Consider the following 24947-nt stretch of genomic DNA (forward strand, 5'->3'; position numbering starts at 1 on the left):
AAGAAGAGATATTTTGCAATATTTATTAGTTGGATAACAGTGGTATTTAAAGGTTGCACCAAGACCAATGCCAAACATAATTCTCAGACTAAGCTGTAATCCTTCTGGTGAAGACCTTACAGACCTGCTGACAAGACAGCTGAAGGAGGCAACACACAGAGAAAGAAGGAAAAAAAAATAAAAATCAATGAAGCAGTCTGACCAAAGTCACCAAGCTTATCAGTTTTTGCCCAAAATCAGACCTCAGCTGTCCCACAGGCCTCCTCATTCATCAACACCCTCTGCATTGTCAAGGATCACAGAATACTTACACTGCAAACACTCAAGTAGTACAACCTTTTCAGCAGTCTTTTATCACAAACAGAAGGAAGGAGCACAATCTCCCTCTCTGTGAGAAGCAGAATCTCATGGAACTAGCTGTCCAGCTCCATCCCAGACAGAGCATGACCTGCTGTCCAGTAGGATCCACACCCCTGCAGCATGTTTCTGGGGCTGACAGGGGAGCTGCTGTGCTACTCTCAGAGTTCCCAGCACCTGAACACTCACTGCTACATAACAGGATGAAGCCTCAAGAACTGCTCCTATTTTCTTCTCTTGCCATTGAAACAGACAACATCTCTCACTCATGGATGCCTGGTCAGGGTGCAGAGGACAGCATCTACCCAGTCACCAGCTACTGAGGACAGCATTTATAAACGAATTCTAACCAGGAAAAGCAAAGAATCAGGCAAGGCATATAAAATGCAATGTAACAGCTGAGAAAAAAATTGGGAGTTGGGGTGTGAATAACATTATCTTGTCCTGGAAAAGCACAAGCATATGTGATATGCCATGTTAACTGCCATTAACATCGATGCACCAGAGCAGGGTTAAATTGGTAAGCAAAACAAATACAGAGCAGGGCACCAGCATAACCAGAACCAAGGAACCTGGCTTCCCAAAGGGATCAGTGTCAGCAGGCTGCACATGAGCACAGCAAGCCTACCCCATGCCTGCTCCCCTGTTCATGCCCCCATGCAGCTCTGCTGCTGGCTGGCAGCCCAGCACTGGGAAGGCAGTCCCCACAGGTCACCCCTCCCAGCAAAGGGGACAGGAAAGCATATGCCACTTCACAGGCAAAAAAACCAAAAACAAACCAACAACAACAAAAAACAGCTGCAGAAGAAAAATATACACTGGGAACTTACAAGGCAGCATAGATGCCAGTTTGTTTGGTCAGGTCCACCACTGCAGTGTGGCTTCAGTCTCAAATTGAGCACCGATTGCTGCACCACTGAATCTAAGCACAGCCACTTGCAGCACCAAGCCCTAGCAAGCTAAATTACATCCAAATATAGAAACAAGGAAAGAGCAGCATGGACCTTTACCTCCTTTGAATGCAATTCCTAATTCAGTCAATACAGGTCTCTGCCAGATGTAGCTGCTGGCAGACTCTGACAGCCATGGCTCTGTTACATCCAAGAGTAGAGTGCTGCTAGCACCAGGAAACCCACCAGCTCTCTCTCATGTCAGACAGACTGCTGACTGCTCAGTCTGTTTTACACCTGTAAGTTATGAACTGTTTGGCCTACACACACACTTATCAGCTTATACATTCAACACAAGGCAAGAGGCAGAGAAAGGGACTTCTGCTCTCTCACACCAGCTCTCACAACCTCACCCTTCTTTACTGCTGTTACCCAGCTCAGTTTTCAGTCATCCCCTCTGTAAAGTGCTGACAAAGCTGTCGTTGCTGTGCCATCCAACTATCTGATAAACACCTTCACACTGAATAGCTAAGGTTAATTATTATTTGAATCTACATTTGATTCTCTATAGGAGAATAAAATTCAGAAACTTAAGACCAAACCAGATTATGTGCCACAGATCCCTGTGCGAGGTCCAGGTCTCCTTTCCCCAGGGTAAGTCAAGAGACAGAATTTCTGAGTTATCACAGTGCAAGCAAAACAATGCGTCTGACTCTCACATGAAGCATAACAACTTCTGAACTAAGCAGTTCAGGGACCCACTGCAAACTTACTGTGGTTCAGACAAAAAATGAGCTTCCCGCTTGATTCCCTGTTTCTGCGGCTCAACTGCAGTAAGACAGGAATAGTCTAACAAAATTATTTCTTATGCCACACTTTAAACAGCGATTCCCAAAGCATTTTGCAAAAGAGGTGCTGCTGCCTTCCTCAGCTTCTTTATCCCTGCAGAGGTAAGAAAGGCGAGTTGTCCATTGGCACACAGCAGGCAAAAGCCAAAGCCAGGAGACACATTCCCTGCCAGCCCTCCTTTCAGCATCCTACTCAGAGGAACCTACCCTGCTGTGGAGAGGTCTCACAGCCCGCTCACCTAATACTCAGTAGACAGGGACAGAGACCAGAGTTTGGGACCAGACTTTCATCCCTTTTTTTTTAATAAGCTTTTCAATCTCTAACTAGTCCACACCCATTTCTTTTTCTGTTGCTCAACTCAATGCTAACACTGAAGGCTCTTGGGCAGAGAGAAACAACTTGCTACGCTGCCTTTATGCTCGACAGTACAGATCAGGAACCCTGTATGAACTGGTGCTCATGAGTGTTCCCACAAAGTGATGAGGTATCAGTCAGGCCTCTATCTGCAACACAGTCCTAGAAATTGCTTTTACGTGCTCTCAACACATCCCTAACATTTGTAACTTAACTACATTCCCTCACGCGTTCTTGCATCTAATTGTGAGCAGCATGATTCAATAAACTGTGTAAGAACCATGGAATTAATTTGCTTCAGACAAGAGAGAAATCACTATTCCACTGTACTATTTTTAAAAATAACAACACTTGACCAAGCCAGAAGTCACAAACAGCATAGAACTGGAATCTGATGCCAGGTAGAGTCCAGTGTGCACACCCTGTTACCATGTCAGGAGTGCCTTGTTTCAGCTGAGTTTCATCTATTCTGAAAAGTGAATTTACTTTAAGAACAAGGATGTCCCCAGAGGAACTACTGCAAACAAACACTGCAATTTGAAGCCACTGTCCCAGTCTGAATACTTTTCAAGAGTATATGAGTCTTCCCTGTAAACACAGCTGCTTTTTCTGACCATTCTAGCTGGAAGTGCTTCCTATACTAAAGCTTGCTACTACCCTAGACCAACATGTTTTCCTTCTCTTCCTGACAGCATGAAGAAAAACGTGTCTACGCACCAGGACTGGACTAGTACTGCCTTCAATTCCCAGGCTTGTCCACAGAGGTAACACTCAGCAGAAGCACAAAGCCACAACAAAGAGCAGGTCAGTGAGAAGCTTAGGAGCATGGAAATAAATTTATCTCCACTACCCAACAGCTGCTTCTGGAACAGACTGCCCAGAGAAGCTGCATAATGTCCACCTCAGAGATGCTGAGCACCCAACTGTAAAGAGCTGTGAACAACCTGTTTTGAGCAGGTCTCCGAAGGTCACTTCCTACCTCAACTGTTGAGTGGTTCTGTGACTTGCAGGTAGACGCTCTGCCCAGGCAGAGGTCTCTGACTGAACACCAGCTACAGAGATATTCAAACTGACTGCAAGCAAACTCTTCCTTCTGCTAATGCTGTTGATGAAAGCCTGTGTCTTCCCTGACCTTGAAGCTGTGTTATCTGCTTTGGCTGCAAGAAGGCGATAATAGCTCCTGACAATGGCAAGAGTCAGCTCTGAGCCAGTGGAACAGGAAATCCCATTTCTCAAGCCCTTCAAAGTCTGCCAGCCTGCCTGGCACAGTTCCTCTCAGCAGCACTCAGTCAGATTACAGCACTAAAAATATCCCACACAATAAATCGCACATTTAGAAGAAGAAAGGACCTGCCCTCAATGTGGGTTTCCCTTCCACTTGTGGCCTCAAGTATCCCCAGACAGTTGAACTGCTAGGGTTTTGTTCTCCAAATTAAACAGGAGCTGCAGCTGTTGAAGTGGTTTTAAATAAAATAAGAAGATTAAAGGGTACAACAAAGAGCTAAGACACTTTCCAGTTTTTAAACAGGTGTCGCTCTCCTCTCCCTTTTGATTTCTATAATAAGAAACTCTGAGCTAAATCTGCTTCCTTACCAAAACACTCTGCCCTTCTATCATGATCTCACATACAATTGGTTGCACACAGCTGAAATTAAGCAAAGGTAGTGGGGCCAGTCCTGATGACTTCCATATGGAAGACAGTCCCCATGGAAATCTGCTGCAGCATTTTAGAAAATGTCCAAGCCTGCAGGGCACAAAGGCACTGTCTGAATCAGCAGGAAAAAAAAGGCATACAACAGGCAGGCACCAGAACGAGCACTACCTAGAAGCCTTATGCAAGTTTCACTGTCTTTACAAACACTGGTTTGTAGGCTAGGACTATTCTGAGCAGGAACCATTTAAGATGTCTCAGGTCACTTCATCAAAGCCAGCCTGAGTGAGGAAATATCCACGTGTCATTTGCAAGGCTTGGACCATCTTCATTAGTGCTCTCAAACAAGTGACTTCTTCCTCAGCCCCAACTAAGACTGTCCAGTGACAGGTGACAATGAGGATTACCTTCATATGGGCTCAGCCCCTCATTTGACACATTTACACAATGTATTGCATAGGCAGCGCATGTCACGTACTGGTTTAATAAATAACAGTTCACCTTGAGCACAAATACTTTTTCATGTAGGCATGTATCTAACCAAAGGTAAAATCCACATGCACACATATGCAGACAAACTACAGTTTGTCTTCAATTTACACTCATAAGGCCATATGCTGTGTTGTTTTACCCAAAGAACAGGTGCCAGATGAACAGTACATGTAGTACATTTTTAGATACTGACCCTGAGGGGCTGGGTCCTCCAAGAGAGCTCAGAACCACAGCAAATGAAGCACAGGTGCCACAGCTCAAGGCATCACAGCAGCTTGTTAGGGTTTGGATGAGGACAACAACCACCACCTGAGCACAGAGGTAATCCAACTACCTCAAGCACAGAGGCACACCAAAGTCCTCTGCTGCATTTACTTGCCTTTGGATTTAAGCTACAAAATAGGAAGGGTGTTTTACAGAGAATAGCTTAAATATAAACTCAATTGACTCAGAAGCACAGTTCATAGAGCTAGAGACTGTGTTATAGCATGGTCAAACAATAAGGCAGAGCAAATATAGACAGGCTGCAAGGTCCTTCACTTTTCAAGCCCCTTAGCTGCTTCTTAATGTTTTTGGAGACCATAATTAGCAATACCTGGGACCTTAACTGTGAATACTACAGCAGACATAAAAAGATTGTGTAAATTTATGAACATTTCTGAAAACACTGGCATAGAAATGGAGAAGCATACACCTGCTGCTGTTTAATCCCACTGCAATGCATTACACTCCAGCTCAGCACATCCTTTCACCTTCAGAGTTGCAAATGATACACTGCTAGCTCCCTGTTCTGGGTTTCCAGTGTCAGAGACCAAATCCCGCAACACTTGTGATTCTCCCTTTCATCTTTGTCAGCTTCTCCACTCCCCCTCATGCTTCTGCACCTCCCTCTCCTTTGGTTTTAGCAGAAAAATAAATCTCCCAAAGACCTTGAAAACACTCTTTTTCTCCCCTAGGTAGGAGTACTTTTGTATGAATGGCATGCGTGACGCTGAAATTACTACCGTCCCCTTTTGTCACACCAGCACAAACACCTTTGGGACCTCCAGTGCATTTGTCCTCTTCCTTCACCCACAGAGCACACCATCTGCAGTGCAAGCCTTCAGACCCTATCACTGCAGCGTGTGCTAACATCAACACCAACTCCAGAGCACTGCCTGCCAGCACAACCTCCCACTAAATGGTCTGCTACAGATGTGACTCTTGCACCCTGCTCAGATCTTACGGCAGCACAGATGTCCTAGAGGCACCTCCTCTATCATCCCTGCCTAGAAAGCTTCAGAGCTTTATCAACATCTGCACTAACTCCAACACAAGAACTCCATGGGGTGATGCACAAACCCGTGGAAGCCCACAGCCCACAACCATCTTCACAACAAGCTTGAAAGATGAAAACACTGCAACGCTCCCAACACCCTTTTCCTGTACACTACTACCCACAGGACTGCCTAGTGGGAGAAGTTGCTGCCTGCAGGCCTGGGAAACAAATGCTTGGGGAGCAACTCCAACTGCACTTCATGGAGATGAACTACAGACTCAAACGGTCGTTGCAACGCAGGGGCAGTGGTCGATATTTCTATTATTTGCTCTTACATGGCCTGCAAAAGGCTTTACACCTTTCCCTCGTCTGGAGGCAGCCGCCGGGGACCTACCCGGCACAATGGAGGCTTCACGGCCCCTGTCGCCCTCCAGGCCCGGCCCGGCCCAGCCCAGCCCCGCCGCCCTCCAGGCGCAGCCCTCACCTCACAGCTCCCTGCGGCTGCCACGGAACCTTCTAGAGGGCACCTCGACAGCGACGCGCTCCTCGCTCTCCCGCCGACCGCGCTGCCCTGCCCCACCCCCCCCACTCTCTGCCACGGGCCCTACCTGTTGCCCTCCGTTGCGGACCGAACCGAACCGAACCGGACTGGACTGGCCTGGACTGGACCGGGGCAGTACCAGGACACCACAAACGCAGCGCTGACTGACCCAACGGCCACGCACGCGCCGCAGCGGAGCCCGCCAACTGCGGCGCCCAACGGTCGCCCCGCGCGCCGCCCCTCGGTGCTGCCCCTGAGCGGTGACACCCGCGCGGCGTGGGCTCCACCCTTGTTTACCTCAGCCCTGAGAAGCAGCACCCGCACAAGATGCGGGGCACACAGCCCGCAGACTCCCCCCAGAGGCACACTGCCAGCCAGGCTCCTGTGCCAATCAGCAGAGGTTACAAATCCAGCTGAGCGGACAACACCCAAAGGCTGAGAGGTGTGACAGGCGGGCAGCAACCAAACCCCGACGGCAATGCGAGGCACGGAGTGGGACTGAGGCTGCCTCAGGCAGGGCGGGTGGGGAAAACTGCTAAAAGAGGAACCAACGTGAGCACGATCGTAAGGGCAGCGCTTTTTCATAGTGATTTCCACCCAGGTAAGACTCAGGGGCCGTGTGATTGCTCTCCAGTTCGGGACAACCGGTCTGAACACCGAACACCACCAGGGCGTCCGAGGCTGAGCTCTCCTTTCCCTGAACCTGCCCGGTCTGTGCTGGGAGGGTGATGGAGAACGCTGGGTGCGGCCATCCGGACCCGGCTCTGCCAGAACAGCACCTTCCTCCCACAGACAGGAGGACACTGCCTCACCTGCTGGCCACCTTCACCTGCTGGCCACCTTCACCTGCTGGCCACCTTCACCTGCTGGCCACCTTCAGCTCCTTTGGGGTGGACATTTGGGATGCTGCACTTGCTAGGTCTGGCAATGGTGAGAAGTTCGTTTCCATGGACATAAAGAGGACGCTCAACAGCTGGTGTCTTTACTGAATGAATTTATTGGTTTTTGAACTAAAGTTGCTCACAGTTATTTAACAAGGGATACATCAGATTTTTTTTGTCCATTTTAAACCATTAAATGATGTCAGTTTGTGTCTGTATATGTGTGTGTGCGCGCGTGTGTGTCTTCAAAGTACAAAATAGGAAGGATAACAAGAGGTATTGCTTTCATTTATTCTTATATCTTGTGTAAGTAATCCCCTTCCTGCTTGTACCACATGGGTTTTGCTGATATAGGTATTTTTAAATTATTATTATTATTTTGTATTGAAATCCCAGCCTTTTGTAGAGGTACAATGTAACAGAAGCATCAAAATCTATACACAAGGGAAGAGAAAAGAGGGAAAAGAAGGACGGGGGTGATGGGAGGGGAGCTCAGAGGAGAAGTAGAGAGAGGGCGGAGGCAGGAAAGACAACAAAAGCAAAAGAGACTAATTTACAGCAATGTCATGCAATTAAAACTGCCCCCCTCTCCTGCACCCTTGCCTCCCCCCCTCCCCAGCCATCACCCCCTGGTGTCTGACATGCACACAGCAATACAAGAGAGAAAAGTTTAAGAGCAGGGAAAATAAATAAATAAATAAAACAATAAAATAAAATAAATCCCTCCCATTTGGGGGAATGGGGAAATGGGGCAAAAGTCAAAGGTCTTTGCCCCAGTTGTGTCTTTTAAAAATTCTTTTTAATCTTCAAACCTATGTACAAGTAAAACTGGTCCAAGGGGAAAAATTATTAAAAAAACCAACAACAACAACAACAACAACAAAAAAGAACTCATCCAACATTATCATTTAAAAAAAAAAAATAACCTTGCGATACAACATACACCCATAGGAACCCAACGAGCAGCAATTGAAGGTCATAAAAGAGCTGAACACTAATGCTAAGCCTACATTCTTAAAATCTCAGTCAAGAAGTACTTCTCACTGTGTTTTGTCTTCCAGGGGTAAGACCACCTCTTTTTTACTTGTTTAACCTTTGAGCTTGGGCCAGAATAAGTTACACTTGGTCACATAACTCTTGAGGAGGAGGAAAAAAGGCAGCAATTCTTCTTTCTCAAAGTCACAAGATGAACACTTACAGGGTTTCTGTGTCCTTTTTCCCCCTCCTCCCCAAAATAAATAAGAATCAGTTGTCTCTACACAGTTATTAAACAGAAGATATATCTAACAGCTTATTTTTTTAAATATATATGTATATATATAAATAACCAAGACCTAGTAACTGAAACACACAAAAAAGGTCCCCATCCACCCAATCCCACCCTCCTCCCCTTCAAAACAAAACAAAACGAAAGCAAAACAAAACAAAACAATTATAAAAATATCTTGCAGTAATTTTTAAAGATTACAGTAGCTTCGTGATTAAGTCTCCCATTGCCCTGACTCCACCTTTTCTTGCTCTGATGAACTAAGTGCCAGTGATTTGCACACACACACACACAGGAAATAAAACCCAAGATAAGTCTCTTCCTCCTCTTCATCTTCTTTTTTTTTTTTTTCTTTTTTTTCTTTTTTTTTTTTTTTCTTAGAAAAAAATCATCCAAGCCAACAAATGAAACTGGTAACTTAAATAAATAATAATACTGATATCAATGCAGCACTAGCAACACAACAATTGCCTCTAAATGCAGGGTGTGGTGGAGGATCCAGCTGGCTGAAGAAGGTCCCAGCGCGGTGGCACATTGGCAGGGAGCTGACAAGTGGGGAGGAAGATGTCGAAGAAGGAGCAGCAGTAGCAGCAGCAGCAACTGTGCCTGGTGGCAGGAAAGACAGTCCTTGGCAGGGTCTTGTCCCTCTTCTTTGCTACCAGAAGTTGCCTTTTCCCTAAGTTTTAATGTTTTGTTTGTATGTGTTTATTCACTGAACCCCCTCTCCCTCCTACGTTTACTCCTTTCCCCTTCCAGCAGGTCAAAAAGCAAAATGATACAGTAGAAAAAAATCAATTACTTGGTGTATATATATGTATGTATGTATGTATATTTATATAGAAATATACACTCATATATACATGTATATACATTTAAAAAAAAAAAGGTGGCAAAAGAAAAGGAAAAGGTGGTGGGGAGAAAAAGAAGGTTAAGAAAATCCCATGAAGAAGCTCCCCAATATCGACTTGGTTCAACGCTTAGTTTTGAGTTGCTCCTGGCTGGTTTCTGATGAGAACGTGCTCTGGATTCATGAAACACTGCGTTCCCACTACACCCTTCTCCTTCCCAGCACCCTCCCCCTCCGGGCTGAGTTCACCTGTGTGGACAGAAGTTGCCAAGGGTAAAGGTTTCACTTCAACAATTTGCAACTTCCTTTCAGCCCAGACTCTGCAATCCCACAACTGAGCAGATCTCTCTTGTGGAGCACCAAAAAAAGAAAAAGAGAGGGGGAAAAAAAAATATATGGCGTGCACTGGGGAGGTGTCTGGGGAGAAGTGGGGAAGAAACCCACTTCCTGAAGGGAGAGGGGAGGCTGGGAACCTCAAACAGGACTGGTCCTTGGACAGTCTACATCGGTTGCCTTCCGTCAACAAGTGTCCGCAGAGCACAGAAGGTGAAGCCGTGGCTGACATGTTAACTTTTCGGGATAATTCCTGGTAGCAGAGCGGAAACAAGTGGTGTCGTCAGAAACACAGAGAGAGCATGAACAGAACAAGAAACGAAACAAAAAAGAAAAGAAAACAAACGAAAAAAAAAAAAAAATAATAAAAAAACCCAAAAAATCAGGAAGGAGAAAAAAAGCAAAACATTCAAAAAAGGGAGGGAAAAAACCAATCGAATAAACCACAACCCAAGATCTGGTGAACTGGGTTTGTCAACTGTGCTACCTTTTCTTTTCTTTCTTTTCTTTTCATTCTTTCATTCATTTGTTTTTGTGTTTGTTTCTGAGATATATATTATATATCATATATAAATATATATGTATATATATACAGTCATTCCTTCATACAAAATTTGTCTATAGACAGTTTTGTACTGTTGTGGCAAGGTATATACATCCTTCTAGTTTAGAGGCTAGCTTGCTAAGGAATATTCTTTCATTCTTTCTTGCTTTTCTTTTTTTGTTTGTTTGTTTTTGTTTTTTCTAAGTTATTTAATTTATTATGTGTTTATTTAAGGTTGGTCTTGTAGGCCGACTGATGAGACCATCTTTGCTTTGTCTTTGCCAGCAGGGTACTTATTTTCTCCTCTAGACCCATAGTCATTAGAACCGGAATCGCTCCGCTTGCTGTTTGCGCTATGCTTGGTTGGCGTGCCGGGGGGATGGCTCACCTGCCCGTTCTTCTCGTCTGAAAAAAGTTGTTTAATTACGTCAAAGAAGTTACTCAATGGGCTGCCTGGGTACACAAAACAGAGGAGACAAAAAAAGAAAGGAAGAAAGAAAGGAAGAAAGAAAGGAAAAAAAAAAAAAAACAAAAACAAAACAAAAACGAGAGAGGGAAAGAGAGAGAAAAGAGGAGAGAAAGAGAGAGAACAAACAAACAAATGAACAATGGGGTTTTTAACGAGAAGAACATGATGAGGAGATCCAGAGCCACGTGCGTGGGGGTGTGTGGGGGATGAAGACAATGAGCAGGAAGAGGAAGAGTGTTTCAGATGGAACACCTACAGAAATCAAGAGGCTGGTACATAAAGTACCTAGGGGGAAGGACCTAGTTTTCTCCTGCGTGGGAGAGCATTGCTGTCTCACCTAGCAGGACACAGTACCATGTGGATGAGCTTAGTTCAATCTATCACTCAGCCACCCTGCCCTGAAATGTCAGTGAATCTAATGCTGGATGCAGGCAGCTCCACCTTACTGCTGTTGCCACAAATGTGGGGTATTTGTATGTGGTCACCAAAGGATGCTTTGCAGCCTTGCCAAGCTTTTTGGCTACACTAGGAATCAGACTTTCTTTGCTTGCATTTTATTTCTTCCTGGTTCCCTCCTTGTTCACCATTAAGGGACCGAAACCACTAAGCCTGAATGCTTCAAGGGGAGCAGCAGCTGAAAAATGACCTAGAGCTGACAGGAGCACCTGTGGTCTGTGGCTTGTACCTGCAAGCTTCTAAGCACCTTCAGATCCTTCTCACAAGAGGTACCAGGAAATGAAGATGCTAAACTTCTTGTGGAATCAAGCTGTTACACATCTCTTTCTGGTGCCTACCAGGGTCAAGTACTATTTTCTTGTAGCCCTGAATTTATGTTTTCTCTACAGTTCAGCCTCTGTGACACTGACATTCACTGCAGGGGAGTCAGGAGCCCAGTGTAGGGTCGTGAGGCAGTAGAAGAGGAATATCATGAACTAGAGCAGGCTGCACTGTTAACTGTTGGTCTTGTGGGTTAGGCACTCTGCATCTTTAATACAATCATACAATTTTATGCTTTTTGGACCACCAGGCAGCAGGGTTGTATGCTGTCAATCTAGTCCTGTGTGGAAGGATACCTGAGAAAAAGAATCTAGGGTGCTACTGAGGGAAAGGGACAAGGTGCTGCTGGAAAAGTAGCCTTCTGGGGGCATTTCCAGTGCCTTTTAATTTGGTTGGATTGGGGGATTAATTGTGATCAGACACAGGAGGGGGTCACACAAAATTCTCTGAACACAAACCTTTAAGGTAGTTTTTATCTAACATACACCATGGAGGTGATACCTGTTCATGATCATTAGAACCCCAATATGCTTTTCTCAGTATCAGGACTCTTGGATCAATTTTTCTAACAAATTCAAATAATTTGTATCCCATGTAAGTCATTTCACTTTCCAGCTCCCAGGTGGACACAAGCTCCTTGAATCTGCCTCCCAGTGCTGTGATACGCTGTGAAGAGTGGAACCTTTCTTCCCTGAGGTGGGAACATTCAGTCAGGAGCAAAGAGTTTTTATTCATAGAAGGGACTGCAATTTATCCACACATGGTGGACACTGGTGGCTTGATAATAATTATATTTCCCTGCACTTTCATTGCAAATGTAGACAAAGCATTTACTAGAGAAGGCAAGTACTTTTTGACTACAGTAACTTGTCTGGAGAGCTTGCTGAGTGCTTTCTTGTTCTTTAATGGAAAATTCTAGTCAAACATCAACTGCTCTTATACAAAGAAAGAGGAAATATATAGCATTTGTGCCCTGCAAAACTTAATGTGCTGTTTTGGGTTTTTTTTTTCCTGCCTCATGCTAACCAGGCAGTTGCTGCTTTCCTCTGCATGTTAATAGGCACTGAGAAACATCAAATGGCTGGCATATACAGAGAAGGATCTCAGTCTTATTAACCTAGTTCATTCCTTGTCTTTCTTTACTTGCTGCTTTGTGGTTAATTTACTGCTGGTCCCAAATGGTTATTAGATTCGGGCAGGGCATAATTCACCTAATTGACTAAAGCCTTAGAGATGTCTCTGAACAGTCAGGCAAAGCATATATCTCAATTTCTGGCTAAGAAGAGAAGGGTTATCAAACTCTCAGCCAGTTCTGGGTTAGACCTCCATGAGCTCCACCTGCTTACTTCCACATGCATCCAAATCCTTTGGAAGGGGGATGTCTCTTCCCCATCTATGACTTCAGAGGTTTCCCTAAGCCTTCCCTAAGGTTTGTGGGTGCACACTCTGCTCAGACTCATTTCTACCTGCTCAGACTCACTTCTGCTTCTTTTAGGTGGACACTTTTTTTTTTTTTTTTTTTTTTTTTTGATGGAAAGAAATCAAAAAAGAAAGCAAACACTCAGCCTTGAATGCAGGACTGTGGGCAGATCTGGTTCTTATGTGGCTTTGGACCTCTTAACTTCATAAGCAAATGGAGTCAGCAGAGAGAATGAAAAAGAGCACTGAAAAAAATGCTGGAGAGGGAAAGACTGCAAGTTTGTGAGAAAAAGGGGGGGGATGTGTCTAGTTTTTCAGTCGAGCAGCTTATTCAACAAGCTTAGAGGGAAAGAAGAGGGCAGAGTAAGCAGGGCTCTGCAGGAATCAGGGAAGTTTTTTGTTTTCAGGTAGACAGGAACAGTAGACAAAAGTACAGCTTGCAAGAATGGAGCAATAAAACATTTTTAAAACTGTATTTATATATCTTGTATCTGTTGAGTCGTGATACAGGATTTTTAATCACCCTATTAAAATATGCAAGCCTGTTCCATCCACCCTTTCTCCTCCCCATGCCCTACCAGCTTTCAAGTGCCTGGAGATTTACTGCAGCAGAAATATTTAACAGTCTGCTTTTCTTTGCCTGTATCACTACTGGATTGCATACAATCAGCATTTTCAGGTAAAATTTTAATGGGATATAAGAAATCCTTAGGGTTATTTAAAGAGAGCTACTGAAAAATAAAATAGGCCACTTCACTAACCCTTTCCTTCCTTTGCCTTTGTTGTATCTGGGCCTGTAATAAGGCAATAATCCTGTCATATCCTGCAGTCAAGACAGAATTTATCCTACCCCAAGCAATACAGACAGCCACTGCATTGATGCTGTCTACATGACAGCTTGTTAGCCCATTCCTGGGCTGGTCTAGATATTTGTCTTTGGGTGGAAAAAGAGCCCTCACATTTTGCTCTGGAGATACGGAAACATGGGTCATTTATGCTGGAAGCATGGAAGTACTGCACAGTATTATTCCTCTTAGTTCTCAGTTCCCTTTGGGCTTATACATCCAGTATAACAAGAACTGAAAATGCAGATGATGAAGGATTAGAACAGCTTTTTCAGCAATCTGCCACTCCTAACATTCAGTGCAAAATGTGTGATAGGCTCTAGACCTTGAAGTCCATATAGGGGCCTCTCTTATTTCACAAGGTGAGTTGACCTCCCATTTCCTCTGGACAGGTTTGAAGGTTTGGCTCACTGATTCTTCACATCTTTCCTAGTGTTTCACACTTCTGTAACTAAGTTTTTTTTTCCTCTTTAGAGCAAATGTTCATCAACACAGAGCAAAGAAGACACGAAGGGTAGCAAGAGTTAGAAACTGTGAGAAGCATCAGAGGCATCAGGGGAGGCTCAGAGCATTAGGTTTACATCCAGAGGAGGAAATGGATATGTGCATTTTTGAGTTAGGCCAAGGAGCTGTAGGCTGCAAGATGAGGAAGGGGAATGGGTTTGAAAACAAGCACTGATGCTTATGAAAGGGTCATGTATTGAAGGGATGCACTTGTGTGCAGCACTGTCACAGCCAAGTATAATGAAAGAAGTCAAAACTATGAATCCATCAGGATACAACAAGCACTAAAAGGAAGAAACAGGGCTGGAGAGAGACATAGAAATGGAAAGGAAGCTGGGCAGGTGGCTTGTATCAACCCTCACAGGCCTCAGTATTCCATCTGCTGTTTATAGAACACTATACTGATCTATCCCCAGTGGTGTCACCAGTTTGAGAAGCAAAGAGTGGAGCACCCAGGTAAGAGAGGAAAGAGAAGCTGAGGTGATTCAGTCCAACCATCAGAAGTGACACCAGGGAAGGATGCACCTTGCAAAGATCCTGCTCTGACCTTGCAAAGAGTCTCAAGAGTCCTCCATGGAAAATAACAGGTGTTGAACAAGCAGCTTCAGGACAAGCCTAGAGGCTTCAGTCACTGATTAGAGCCTGCTGTTTTGTAACATTTTAAGACAATCAGGTAAGGACTTGGTCCTCTTTTCATTAAAGCAAACAGCAACATTCCCATTGACTTACTTAATGGGAGCAAACCCTGAGGCACTTCCTTCTCCTGCAAAACCATCTCTCTCAAGTCTATGTATTTTTAATGCACTAATCTTTGTGGTGCTAAACACAAAGATGCACAAAACAAATATACCATCTGTGGGATTATCCTCTGCCCTTCCTTTCTACATAGCTTGAGAAATTTTGGGTTTCTGCATTTTTAGCTGAGGCTTTTGAAGAAAGTGAATGTGAAAAGAAATGCCTCCAGTGGAGACACCCTTTTTCAACCTGACTTCTCATATTCCTTCTCTTGTTGCTTTCCATCCTTTCTGACTGTCCTTTGCCTGCCTCTGCTACTGAGGCTTTCTTCCTATATTCAGCCCTTTCTCTTTAACCCTTGTCTTTTTCATCCCTAGCTCATCTGTATTTCAACAGCAGCTGTGATTTCAGAGATTCATGTAACAGAAATCCAACTCACATAAAGCTCTGAGAACTCCCTTGATAGGTGATAATCCCTTCCTTTTAAAAACAATTTGTGACTGAGTTCTATCCCTTTTTGTTAAGAGTAAACATGTTTTTATCTGTTTGATTGGTTTCTGTTGGCAGAGTCCCTTCTGCCTTCAAAAAAGACTTAAAATACAGATGCCACTGACAGTATACACAGTGAAAGGGATGACAGAAAGATAAAAGTGGCCTACTCCTCTTTGTTTGGTTGTAATATTTTGTAGGAGTCTTCCTTCAGACTAAAGAACCCTGAGCCTAAGCACTACAAATCCCAGAGATGCCTCAGTGAGCTCACTGACTACTGGAGAAGGCTGCAGAAAGGATTTTTTTCTCCTTTAATGGTTGGGTGTATGAGGCTTCCCTCTGGACTGGAGAAGGGTGACAGAAAGGCCACTGCAATGTCTTGGTGTATGAACCTCTTGGTGTATGAACCCATCCTAGGCCATTTGAAGTAAGCTGAAGAAATATCAGAAATCCCAAGATGGGTACTTGTCTAAAAATACAGAAAGTCAGGAAAGCATTTCAAGAGACATGGATGTGTTTTTTACTCTATTTAGAAGTTAGCACAAGAGACTGACCTCCACAGGTTTTCCCATTTCTTTTTTCCCCATTGTGTTACCTACTGACACCTCCTACCTGACCTGCAAATGGGAAAAGTGACTTCCAAAGGCAACCACGGAGCTTGTTTCCCAAAGCCCACAGACTCTGCTAGGAAAAATGCCAGCTGAGAACAGTGTTTGCAGGAACAGACTGCTGGGAGGAACTACTCAGATTATCACACACTGTTAGCTGAGGTGCCCATGCTGCCAGCAGAACATGGGAGCCTCCACTTGCTACACACCTGGGCAGCTATCAGCAACCAACCTGACATTTAAATGCTGCATAACCCATCCTTGTTCTTACTCCTGGCTCCTCTGCAGGAGGGTGGCCCAATACTTGTGCCTATCCAGGTGCATCCAGATGGCCATGCTGCCTCTGTCTTGCACATTTCATACACATGCAGAGAAGCTGAGATCCATTTCAACCTTTCCTGTCTCAGACTGTATAACTGAGACACTTAGCTCTTGGGTAATGTGCAGAGAATGGTGCAAAGATTATGTGTAAAGAAAGGCAGCAAAGACCCCAATAGTTGAGGCTTGTTTCCTTGCTGCTACCTTTTGCAGAGCTAAGAAATTAATCAGAAAATCTCCATTGCTGGCCAATCCAGCACCACCACGTAACATCCAAAAAAAGGAGATGTGATGACAGAGAGGGAATTATGCAGCCCTTTGGACAGCTGGTGGCACTGAAAGAGCAGGCAAGGATAGTTGTGGGATAAGAGATGACAGATTCTGTTGTGGAACCGTGCTGAAAACTGTCTGGTAAAGGACAGTCTGAGAATTCTTTGTCCTTTTACAAAGATCTGGCTGCACAAGTGAATGCTGAGAGGGGAAGCTGACGACCTACATGTGTCAAGCTGCAGCAGATGATAGTACTGCTGCTACCCATTCTCTTAGAGACTTCTGCTGCTTCATTCCAATTTTATGTCTAGAAAACTGTCAGAAAGGTATTTGGACTTCATAGTATGACTCTGTCCTTTCCTGCCAGATAGATGTTTAAGTATGATCTTATGGGTTCTAAGTTCTCTGACCTGTTACTAAGTAGACAAACAAGCTGGTGAAATGTTCCCTCTTCATTTTCTCCAAATTAATCCCTTTAAAATAGAATCTAATATTCTGGAGGCCATCTCAAATTTAGCTCAGTACAGCAAACAAGTATTCATGTGGAGTATCCTGAAGCACTGCCTGCCATTAAGAAAGTTCTGTGATCTTACTTAAGAGAGAGATACTTGTGTTTTCTGCATGGGCTATTATTACAGAGAAAAAGATCTTGTATTGGACAGTAAAAACCCAGCCATAGCTGTCAAAACAGGATCTGACATGTACCAAGTAGTTCAATATATCTAAATTCATCCTCAGAGCCAAGTTACCATTTTTGATGCTACCTTCTATCGTATAAAAACATGAGTCACAAACTGGAAAAGAAATGTTTGCTCAGCACAACACTAGAATGCAGAAATTTGACTGGAGCTTAGAGGGAGTCAGCTATCCTCCTTTTGGAGAGCAAAGGACAGGAGGAGACTGGGCAAGCATAACAGAAATGTGGCTTGAACAATTTGAGCTCTCTGACTTATCTTACTTAGCATGATCTACCAACTATGAATGAAGATGTGGTCTTTCTGGTAGATCTTCTCTTTATGTCTCCTTTGGGTCCCAGTTTAGACAGAAGAATGAGCCATGCTCAGAAAGAGCAGTAGCCAGCACAATTTCCAAAAATGCTAATTTAAAAAATACTTTTTTGACTACCCCACAGTGTAACAGTAGTGCAAAAAGTGCAAGAGCCTTCCAGCTAGGAGGGCAGCACATGTGTTTTTCTGCAGGTTTCAGTGTCAGTGTTTCTGCCATCAGTTACATCTTCATGCATACAAATCACCACCCTCCTCTTCCATCAAATAGCTACTTCATGAGATGCAGGATTACTCTAATTAAAACCAATATGGATCAGGATCACTTCCAAGAGCACTAAATCCAGATATTTGCTGCCGCCAGTAACACCAGCAGTCTCTAAATTAGCACTCACAAAACTCCAGGCTGCATTTGCAAACCAAATGAGATGTAATCTGTCTTAAAACTACAAAATGTCTCCTAATTTCTCAAGGAGCTTGAGATGCTATTGACATGGGCTCGTGCCTTATGAATCAAACTGTAAATGCAAGGAGCTACCAAGAGCTGCCTTTGCCCTCTCTGCATAGAGGAGGACTGACCAGAGGGGAGAAGGTCAGCTGGCTCTGTGTAGGAAGCTGTGTCAAGTCCTCCTGGAAGCAAGATACTCACTGACATGCACTGGAAAGATATGAAAGGCAAGTGGATTTGCTGTGCTTCTGCTTTGATCAGATAACTTGGGAGATAGCCACTGGTACACACAAGGGTACACAAAGCTTTTTGTTGAACTCTGGTACCAAGAAACAAGGTTTGAATTGTAAGGAGCAACCCAGGATGTTTAAGAATAAACATGAAGTCTTCTGGCCAACCTGTAGTCACAGGGTTATGGTCTAAGACTTTGCAGGAATGTGTTTGTGCAGTGCCTAACACAAGAGCTTGATTTCAGAGATGTCCTCGTTATACATGCTAACCTTTTCCTTCTCTTGTCACCCCTCAGTTTCATGGAAGTGTCACTGATGACTTAAAGTCTTTAAGGTTTGTAAAGACAGACCCTTTTCTGAACAAGGACTTCTGAAATCACCCTGTGGCCTTCTGTGTGGTGCATATAAATAGCTCCAGATCCAATGTGTCCAATCTACTTGCCTTCTAATGATACTTGCTCTCTAATTCCCAGCTTTGTGGTTGAAGCTGGAGGGCTTTCCAGTTTGTGTATAATCTTAATTCTTATTTTTAATGTAAAGGTTCTGCAGAACCTACTAGAACCTCATTGGCAATTATACAACCTGTTGTTCAGTGAGATAGACAGAAATACCAGCTTAGATGGTAGTAAAGAGCTATCTCAATCCTGCCTCAAAAAAAAAAGTCCATCTCATTCTTTTACAGCTCTGTTGATTTCAGAAGGTTTAATGGGAGCTTTATCATGAAGTAGTAAAGCTTATTTGTCACTAAACTGATTCAGCTCTATATACAGAGAAGGAATAAGCAGATCAGCCAAGTCAGAAGGTATCACTCCTATAGGCAGGTTTTAGGTTACAGCTGCATTTTAAATGTAAAGGTTTCAATTTTAACAAGGCAAATGTAATCCTACAAACAGATAAGGAAGACCCCATGAAAAGCAGTTTAGTCTGGCATTTAGAAGTGCCCATTCCCCTGGTTACATGCGTGGAAACATAAAATAAAATATTCCACCCAGTGTGCATTTCAAATATATTATGAGCTAAATTATTTTATTCAATTTTGAAATATTAAGAGTTGGCAGTGGTTTTCTGGTTGTGCACAGGCAGTGTTGCTAAAGCAGCTCCTCTGACACACCTCTGTAGGTCAACACTAACTTGTTTTTCAAAGCCAAAAAAAGGCTGTATGCAAAATAATTTCTCAGAGTGATGACCACTGCAAGCAGAACATGCAATAGCATTTAAAGGCCTAAGGAAATTTGCCTTGCTGTTAGTTACAACACTCAATGGTTTCTAGTGGGTGAAAAGATATTCCTAATTCCCAGCAGAGCTTTCACACAGCTCAGCCAGGCACAGAGCAGCTGATCAGCACTTGCTGCTCCAATGTTCATTCTTTGGCAACCCCCGGTGCTCACTCTCAGAACATGGAACAATGATGAGGTGAAAACCCCACATAGTAGAGTTTTTGTTACACTATTTGTTGTTACTAGATAAACATTTGTCAACTTCACAGAGGGTTCCCTGTCCTCAAAGTCATAGAGCACAGCTTGCCACTAAAAGGCTAAAAGCTGGCATCATTCCCTTTTGCTCCCCTGTCTAAGTTGTGGGTGAGCTTTTCACTCATATAGGAGAGTGGAATTCTGCATGGTGCACTCACTACTGCTTGTGTGATGTGTGAGAGCATGAACAGGAATATGATTTCAAGGAAGCAGCTTCATTAGAACCTGGAACACAGCCTCTCTCCTCCCTGGACATATATTTCTGTCTGTGCTTTAGCTGCCACAAAACAGTCTCCCTGCTGGCCATCAACTTGTCCTCTTTGTCCCTTGTTGGACTGATGCTGACAGTGTGGCAGGGCCTGCCTAATGTGGGAGTGAGCAGTAATGCTCTCTGTCTACAGAAGGCAGAGTGCTGGCAGTTGTCTGTTCAGCTCAATTAACTTGCAAGCAATCAGGAGAATCAGCATTTCAGTATCTTTGTACAATGTGAATTCCAGATCCAGGCAAGAAACAAAAGCTTGAGAGAGAAGAGGGATCTGTTGTCTGATGCCTTCAAGGAGAAGCTGGAGCTCTGCCTACAACTTAAGTGAGTCCTCATGAAGAGATGAGAAATAGTGTAACTCAGAAAATTCCAGTGAGAAATCAAATGAGCTCCTTTCAGAGCAAAAGAAAATCTCTCACCAGCAAAGCTGCAACTTCAAGGTAAAGAGATCATCTGAAATACAAGAGATGGGCCAAATTCAGCCTCAGTTACACAGAAATAAACCTCATTTCATTTCCACTGTGATGATTTTCTGTTGTTGCTACAGATTCCACAGCAACTCCAGAACAATACTCCCTGGTTTACAAAGAGATGACACAGGAGTCATCTCTTGGGTGGGAGTTGGTGGGAGGTACCAGCTCAGTACTTCCTCAACAGCTCGTGTTCCCTTTCAGAGATACCTGAATTCAACCTAGAAACCAGAATGAAAATCTAATCTTTCTGTACAAGGTTAAATAAGACAAAAATCTCTCTTGTGGTATTTGGGTATTTTCACTATTGTGTTTGAAGGAGTCAGTATGGGCATGGGTAATCAAAGAAAGAACACAGTCCATGTGTGCATAGAGGGGAGGGAAGGCAAGGGACAAGTTAACCAAAATTAATGGAGCCCCACACAACTAGAGCTGCATTCCTACCAAAATTCTTCATCTCCAATAGGTTCACTACTTCTCCAGCTGGAGACACATCAGTCCCCAAGACCAGAGAGGAACTAGGACAATTTACACTGGCTAAGTGACTGACAGATAATATGCAGTGTGTCTTATGGAAGATGTAAAAGCTTCTTACCCCAAGGGTATCTGGGGAAGAAGGGAGTGGATGTAAAAGGGAAATAAGTAACATAACAATCCTGTCTCAATAAATAGCAGGAAACCAAGGGAGACAGCAGCTAGGAAGGCAGCATTCAGCTTCACTGCAGAAAAGGGACTGAAGAATCATGAATCAAAGGTGGCAAGTAAACAAAAGGGGGGAAGGAGGGGAGACATGAAAGAAAAAGAAAATCACTGGCCTGGGTTACGGTGAGGGAGGGAATCTCAAGTGCAACACCAGACACTTGTGCTATGAAGGGGAAAGCCGTGGCAGAGCCTGTGCATCTGTGCATGGATGAGGAGGAGCAGAATAAGGGGAATGTGCTTGTGTCCAGCAGGGAAGCCAAAGACAGAGTGGGCTGGTACAGGGGGGTAGTCTTGAAAAGAGCGTGAGAGAGCAGGGAGAGGGAAGGGGAAGAGGTGGAAGGGACAGCACAGCGTGTTGTTATGTTGCTCAGCAGGGGCTGGGGAACAAGAAAAGGCAGAAGGGAAGGAAGTTCTTACCACATTTGGAAAGTCTGCCAGTCATCAACTCCATACAGTTAGTGGTGTCTGGATCATAGAACGGAAACAGGAGGGAGGGAGGGAAAAACATAAAAAAAAGGTTTCCATACCTCTGTGCATAAAGTAGTACCTTAGCACATCATTACCTGAAGCAGGAAACATTTATACATCTTTGTCTCCACACAACACAGGCCAAATTCTGCCACCCACTCTATGCCAGTGCAAAGCTGGCCCTGTGACTGGGAGTGCATGCTGCTTCAGTTCTGCTGCTTTCACACACTTTATCATTGCTCTAGGTATTTCTGAGATGTGTGAAATACTCTGCCACCACACAGCAAACTATAAGCCTTGAATACATTGTGTCACCTGGCCAGCTTTGCAAGTTAGCTAGCAACAAGCAGGAAATGCCCAGCCAGCTGATCTACGTACACAATGCAGCAATTTTGGACATGGAATGAGAAGGCTATGTACACAGCTCAAAAACATCTTTTAGACCAAAGGATAACATCCACGTCCTCAGCATAATTCTTCCTCTCTCATTCATGTGTAGTCTTCCACCCCTCTTGCTTTCAAAGCCACTATTCACATGCACTGGAATCATTTCTGGAAAGGGTGGCAGAATCTGGCCCAAAGATATTACTGTCCACTTTGTGTATAGCTCCCATTGCCACAATCTGAGTGACTGCATGATAAGCAGAAGGAGCTCTACATGTCAGCTTTAAAGCAGAAAGAGCAGCCCTGCTGGACACTTCCATGGGGAACCTGCTGGGGAGCCAGATCTATTCTGTCAGCCAGGATTCCCTTGCATTTGGGATCTAAACTGTTGCATCCGTGAGTGCTGGGCTATGTGGAGCACCCACTCACTGCTGAGCAAGGAGGTAACAGCTAAAGCACTTGGTTCAGCCTCAGATCTCCTCTTGCCTGGCCTCTCAATGAACACTCAGGTGTTCAAGAAATGGACATCTTGGGAACATGCACACATATGCTGAAAATCCCTGACTGTTAGGAAGCTCTAACTACTCCCTGTCTGCTGAAGAGTCTGCAGGTGAGAGGGAAGGATAATTTCTCAGCATTCCTCTTAAATACGAAGAAAAGCAATTTCAAAAAAAGAGGGAAGGGGTGATTAAGCTTGGGTAAACTGGACCCATGATAGAAGAGCATGGAGTAGGCAGGACAGGTGCTTGGTCCTGTGACACTGGTCAAAGCATCTAAGCAGCAGTTGCATGCTCTCCATCCCCAAGGCCAGAGGCAGCCAGGCAGAGGTCAAGGGGAGATGATACTCATGGAAGGTCTCTCAGAAAGGCACAAGACTGAGAGAAAGACAAAGCCAAGAAAAGGAGGGAGGGGAAGGAGAAGAGAGGATTCAAGAACTGGAACAAGGTAGCAGAGGTGTCAGAGAGGCCAGGAGTTTAACTTTTGGCTCATCTGACTGAGTGAAGGCAGATGAGGCTCCCAAAATATAATTCTCCCTATTGATGCCTTAAGAAGTGCCCACGACTGCTGACTGAGCCAACAACCAGAGGTCCCAGCCAAGATTCTGTATTGGTTTTATATTTCTTTATATCTTGGAGAAGTTTTTTGTCTCATGCCTATTCATGGTTCCTTTGTCCAGCCCCCTCAGAGCCTGAGCCATTGTTGTAATGCAGTGTAACACAGATCTATAGTGGTAGAACTCAGAACATTCTCCCAATCAATAGCAGAACTTATTCTTTGAAAAAGAAAAACACAGCAGAGCAAGGTAAGTCTCCAATATGACTGAAAGATTGTTTCTGACTCCCACCTCCAACAGCTGGAAACCAGCAGTCTGGAAACAAAAAAGGCAGTATTTGGCTAATGTCAGAGCAGGTAAACATTGTGGCTGGTTTACTGAGATTCTCCTGAAACCCATATTTCTGTTTCCTTATTACTTTTAATAAACTAAAAATAATAATGTCTCCTTAAGTTAACACTTCAGAATACTTTCCTAAGCCATCTGCAGACAGCACAGCTCTTTTCAGTTTTTAATTTAAAGCTAATTTTGTACCAGGTCTTCATACATTAGAAGACAAACTACATTTACAAAAATTCTACAACAGGAATAAAGCATTGTAACATAGGCTTTTTGAAAGTGTAACATCTTGGGCTCTGTACCCTATTTTGTTCCTAAAAACCTAAATTTGCAGATTGTAGAATTGGTTTCAGTGGATAAGGAGAAACACAAATCTTAGTAAAATACAAGATGATGGAAAATATCAAAGGAACACTAATAAAACCTCTAACTTGTCTTAAAGCTTTTATGCACAACTATAACTTGTGTTCTCTGTATTACCATGGCCAGTCCCAGGAACTGCACAGGAATTTATTTTTCTTTTTAATGTTTTTCCAGGATATGATCGGGTTGGTTCTGCCTCATTCCTAAGGCACAGAGAACATGAGCACGCCAGGAACAGCAGCTGATACCACACCTCTTGAAAGACTAACAGAGTTAATATGCCCTCAGCTTGTCTGTTTTAATAATTACTTTAATATTTCTCTCATTTCCATCATATTGTAACATCTGCTTTAGTAAATACTCTATATTATAAAATATGTCATCATTTTAAAGCAGAATTTTCATTCTAATTAAGTAGATTCTTGGCAGTCAGCTTCTGCTCAAGGATAATAATCCATAACCCAGTGACTGTGGGACCCAGGTGTTATGGAGGTGAATAAAGCCAGGGTCCAAAGGCCTTCAGCTAAGAAGTGTTCATGGATCATGTAGCTGCATTTTTAAAGTCTGCAGTTTAATTTTTGTAATTAAAGCATAGTGGCAGTGTCAGATTTCAGTCTTTCTGATGATAAGGCAATTCTTTATGTCACAGAGTTTGCTGGCAGTCACTCATGCTTTGGCTTTGACCAAAACATTTTTCAAATAACACCCAGTTCAGTTCATTAACAGATGGCAAATGCTTTGGTTAAAATAAGACCTTCCTTCCAAAGGGCAAACAAGCTCTGAATCCTTTAAAAACACTACTGTTCTGCTGATTTTTTCCCCTCCCAGTTTTCTTTATTCTTTAATTTCTGCATTTTCATCCTACATAAATTTCACAGTCAAGCTGCCTGGTTTATGGTGCTTCTGACACCTCTGAGACCAAGATTTCTCCCAGCCCAGGAAATCTGACCCAAACAGCTGCTCCTCTGAGATCTCCAAATCCAGGGCTAGATCCCAGAAAGCACTGAGCATCTCCTGCCAGATGCTCAGAGTCCTCAATAAACATTTCCAGTA

The 24947-nt window shown here is 43.8% G+C and overlaps 1 protein-coding gene across 14 annotated transcripts in view; it reads right to left on the minus strand.

Moving 5' to 3' along the window:
* Positions 1-7369: 7369 nt before the first annotated feature.
* BRSK2 (BR serine/threonine kinase 2) overlaps positions 7370-24947 on the minus strand; it is a 300865-nt gene continuing 283287 nt past the window's right edge. For 6 of the 14 annotated variants that reach the window (XM_071762437.1, XM_071762434.1, XM_071762436.1 and 3 more), the window contains 3 exons: positions 21704-21751; positions 10653-10669; positions 7370-9973 (listed from right to left, as the gene is read on the minus strand). In XM_071762437.1, coding sequence (XP_071618538.1) covers positions 9518-9973; positions 10653-10669; positions 21704-21751 — 521 coding nt within the window. In that variant the 3' untranslated portion in view covers positions 7370-9517. Of the gene's footprint in view, positions 10718-21703; positions 21752-24947 lie in introns of all 14 variants that reach the window. The other 8 variants (XM_071762444.1, XM_071762443.1, XM_071762442.1 and 5 more) reach the window with 5 other exon arrangements.

Source organism: Heliangelus exortis, chromosome 18, assembly GCF_036169615.1.
Source record: "Heliangelus exortis chromosome 18, bHelExo1.hap1, whole genome shotgun sequence".
Taxonomy (NCBI): Eukaryota; Metazoa; Chordata; class Aves; order Apodiformes; family Trochilidae; genus Heliangelus; species Heliangelus exortis.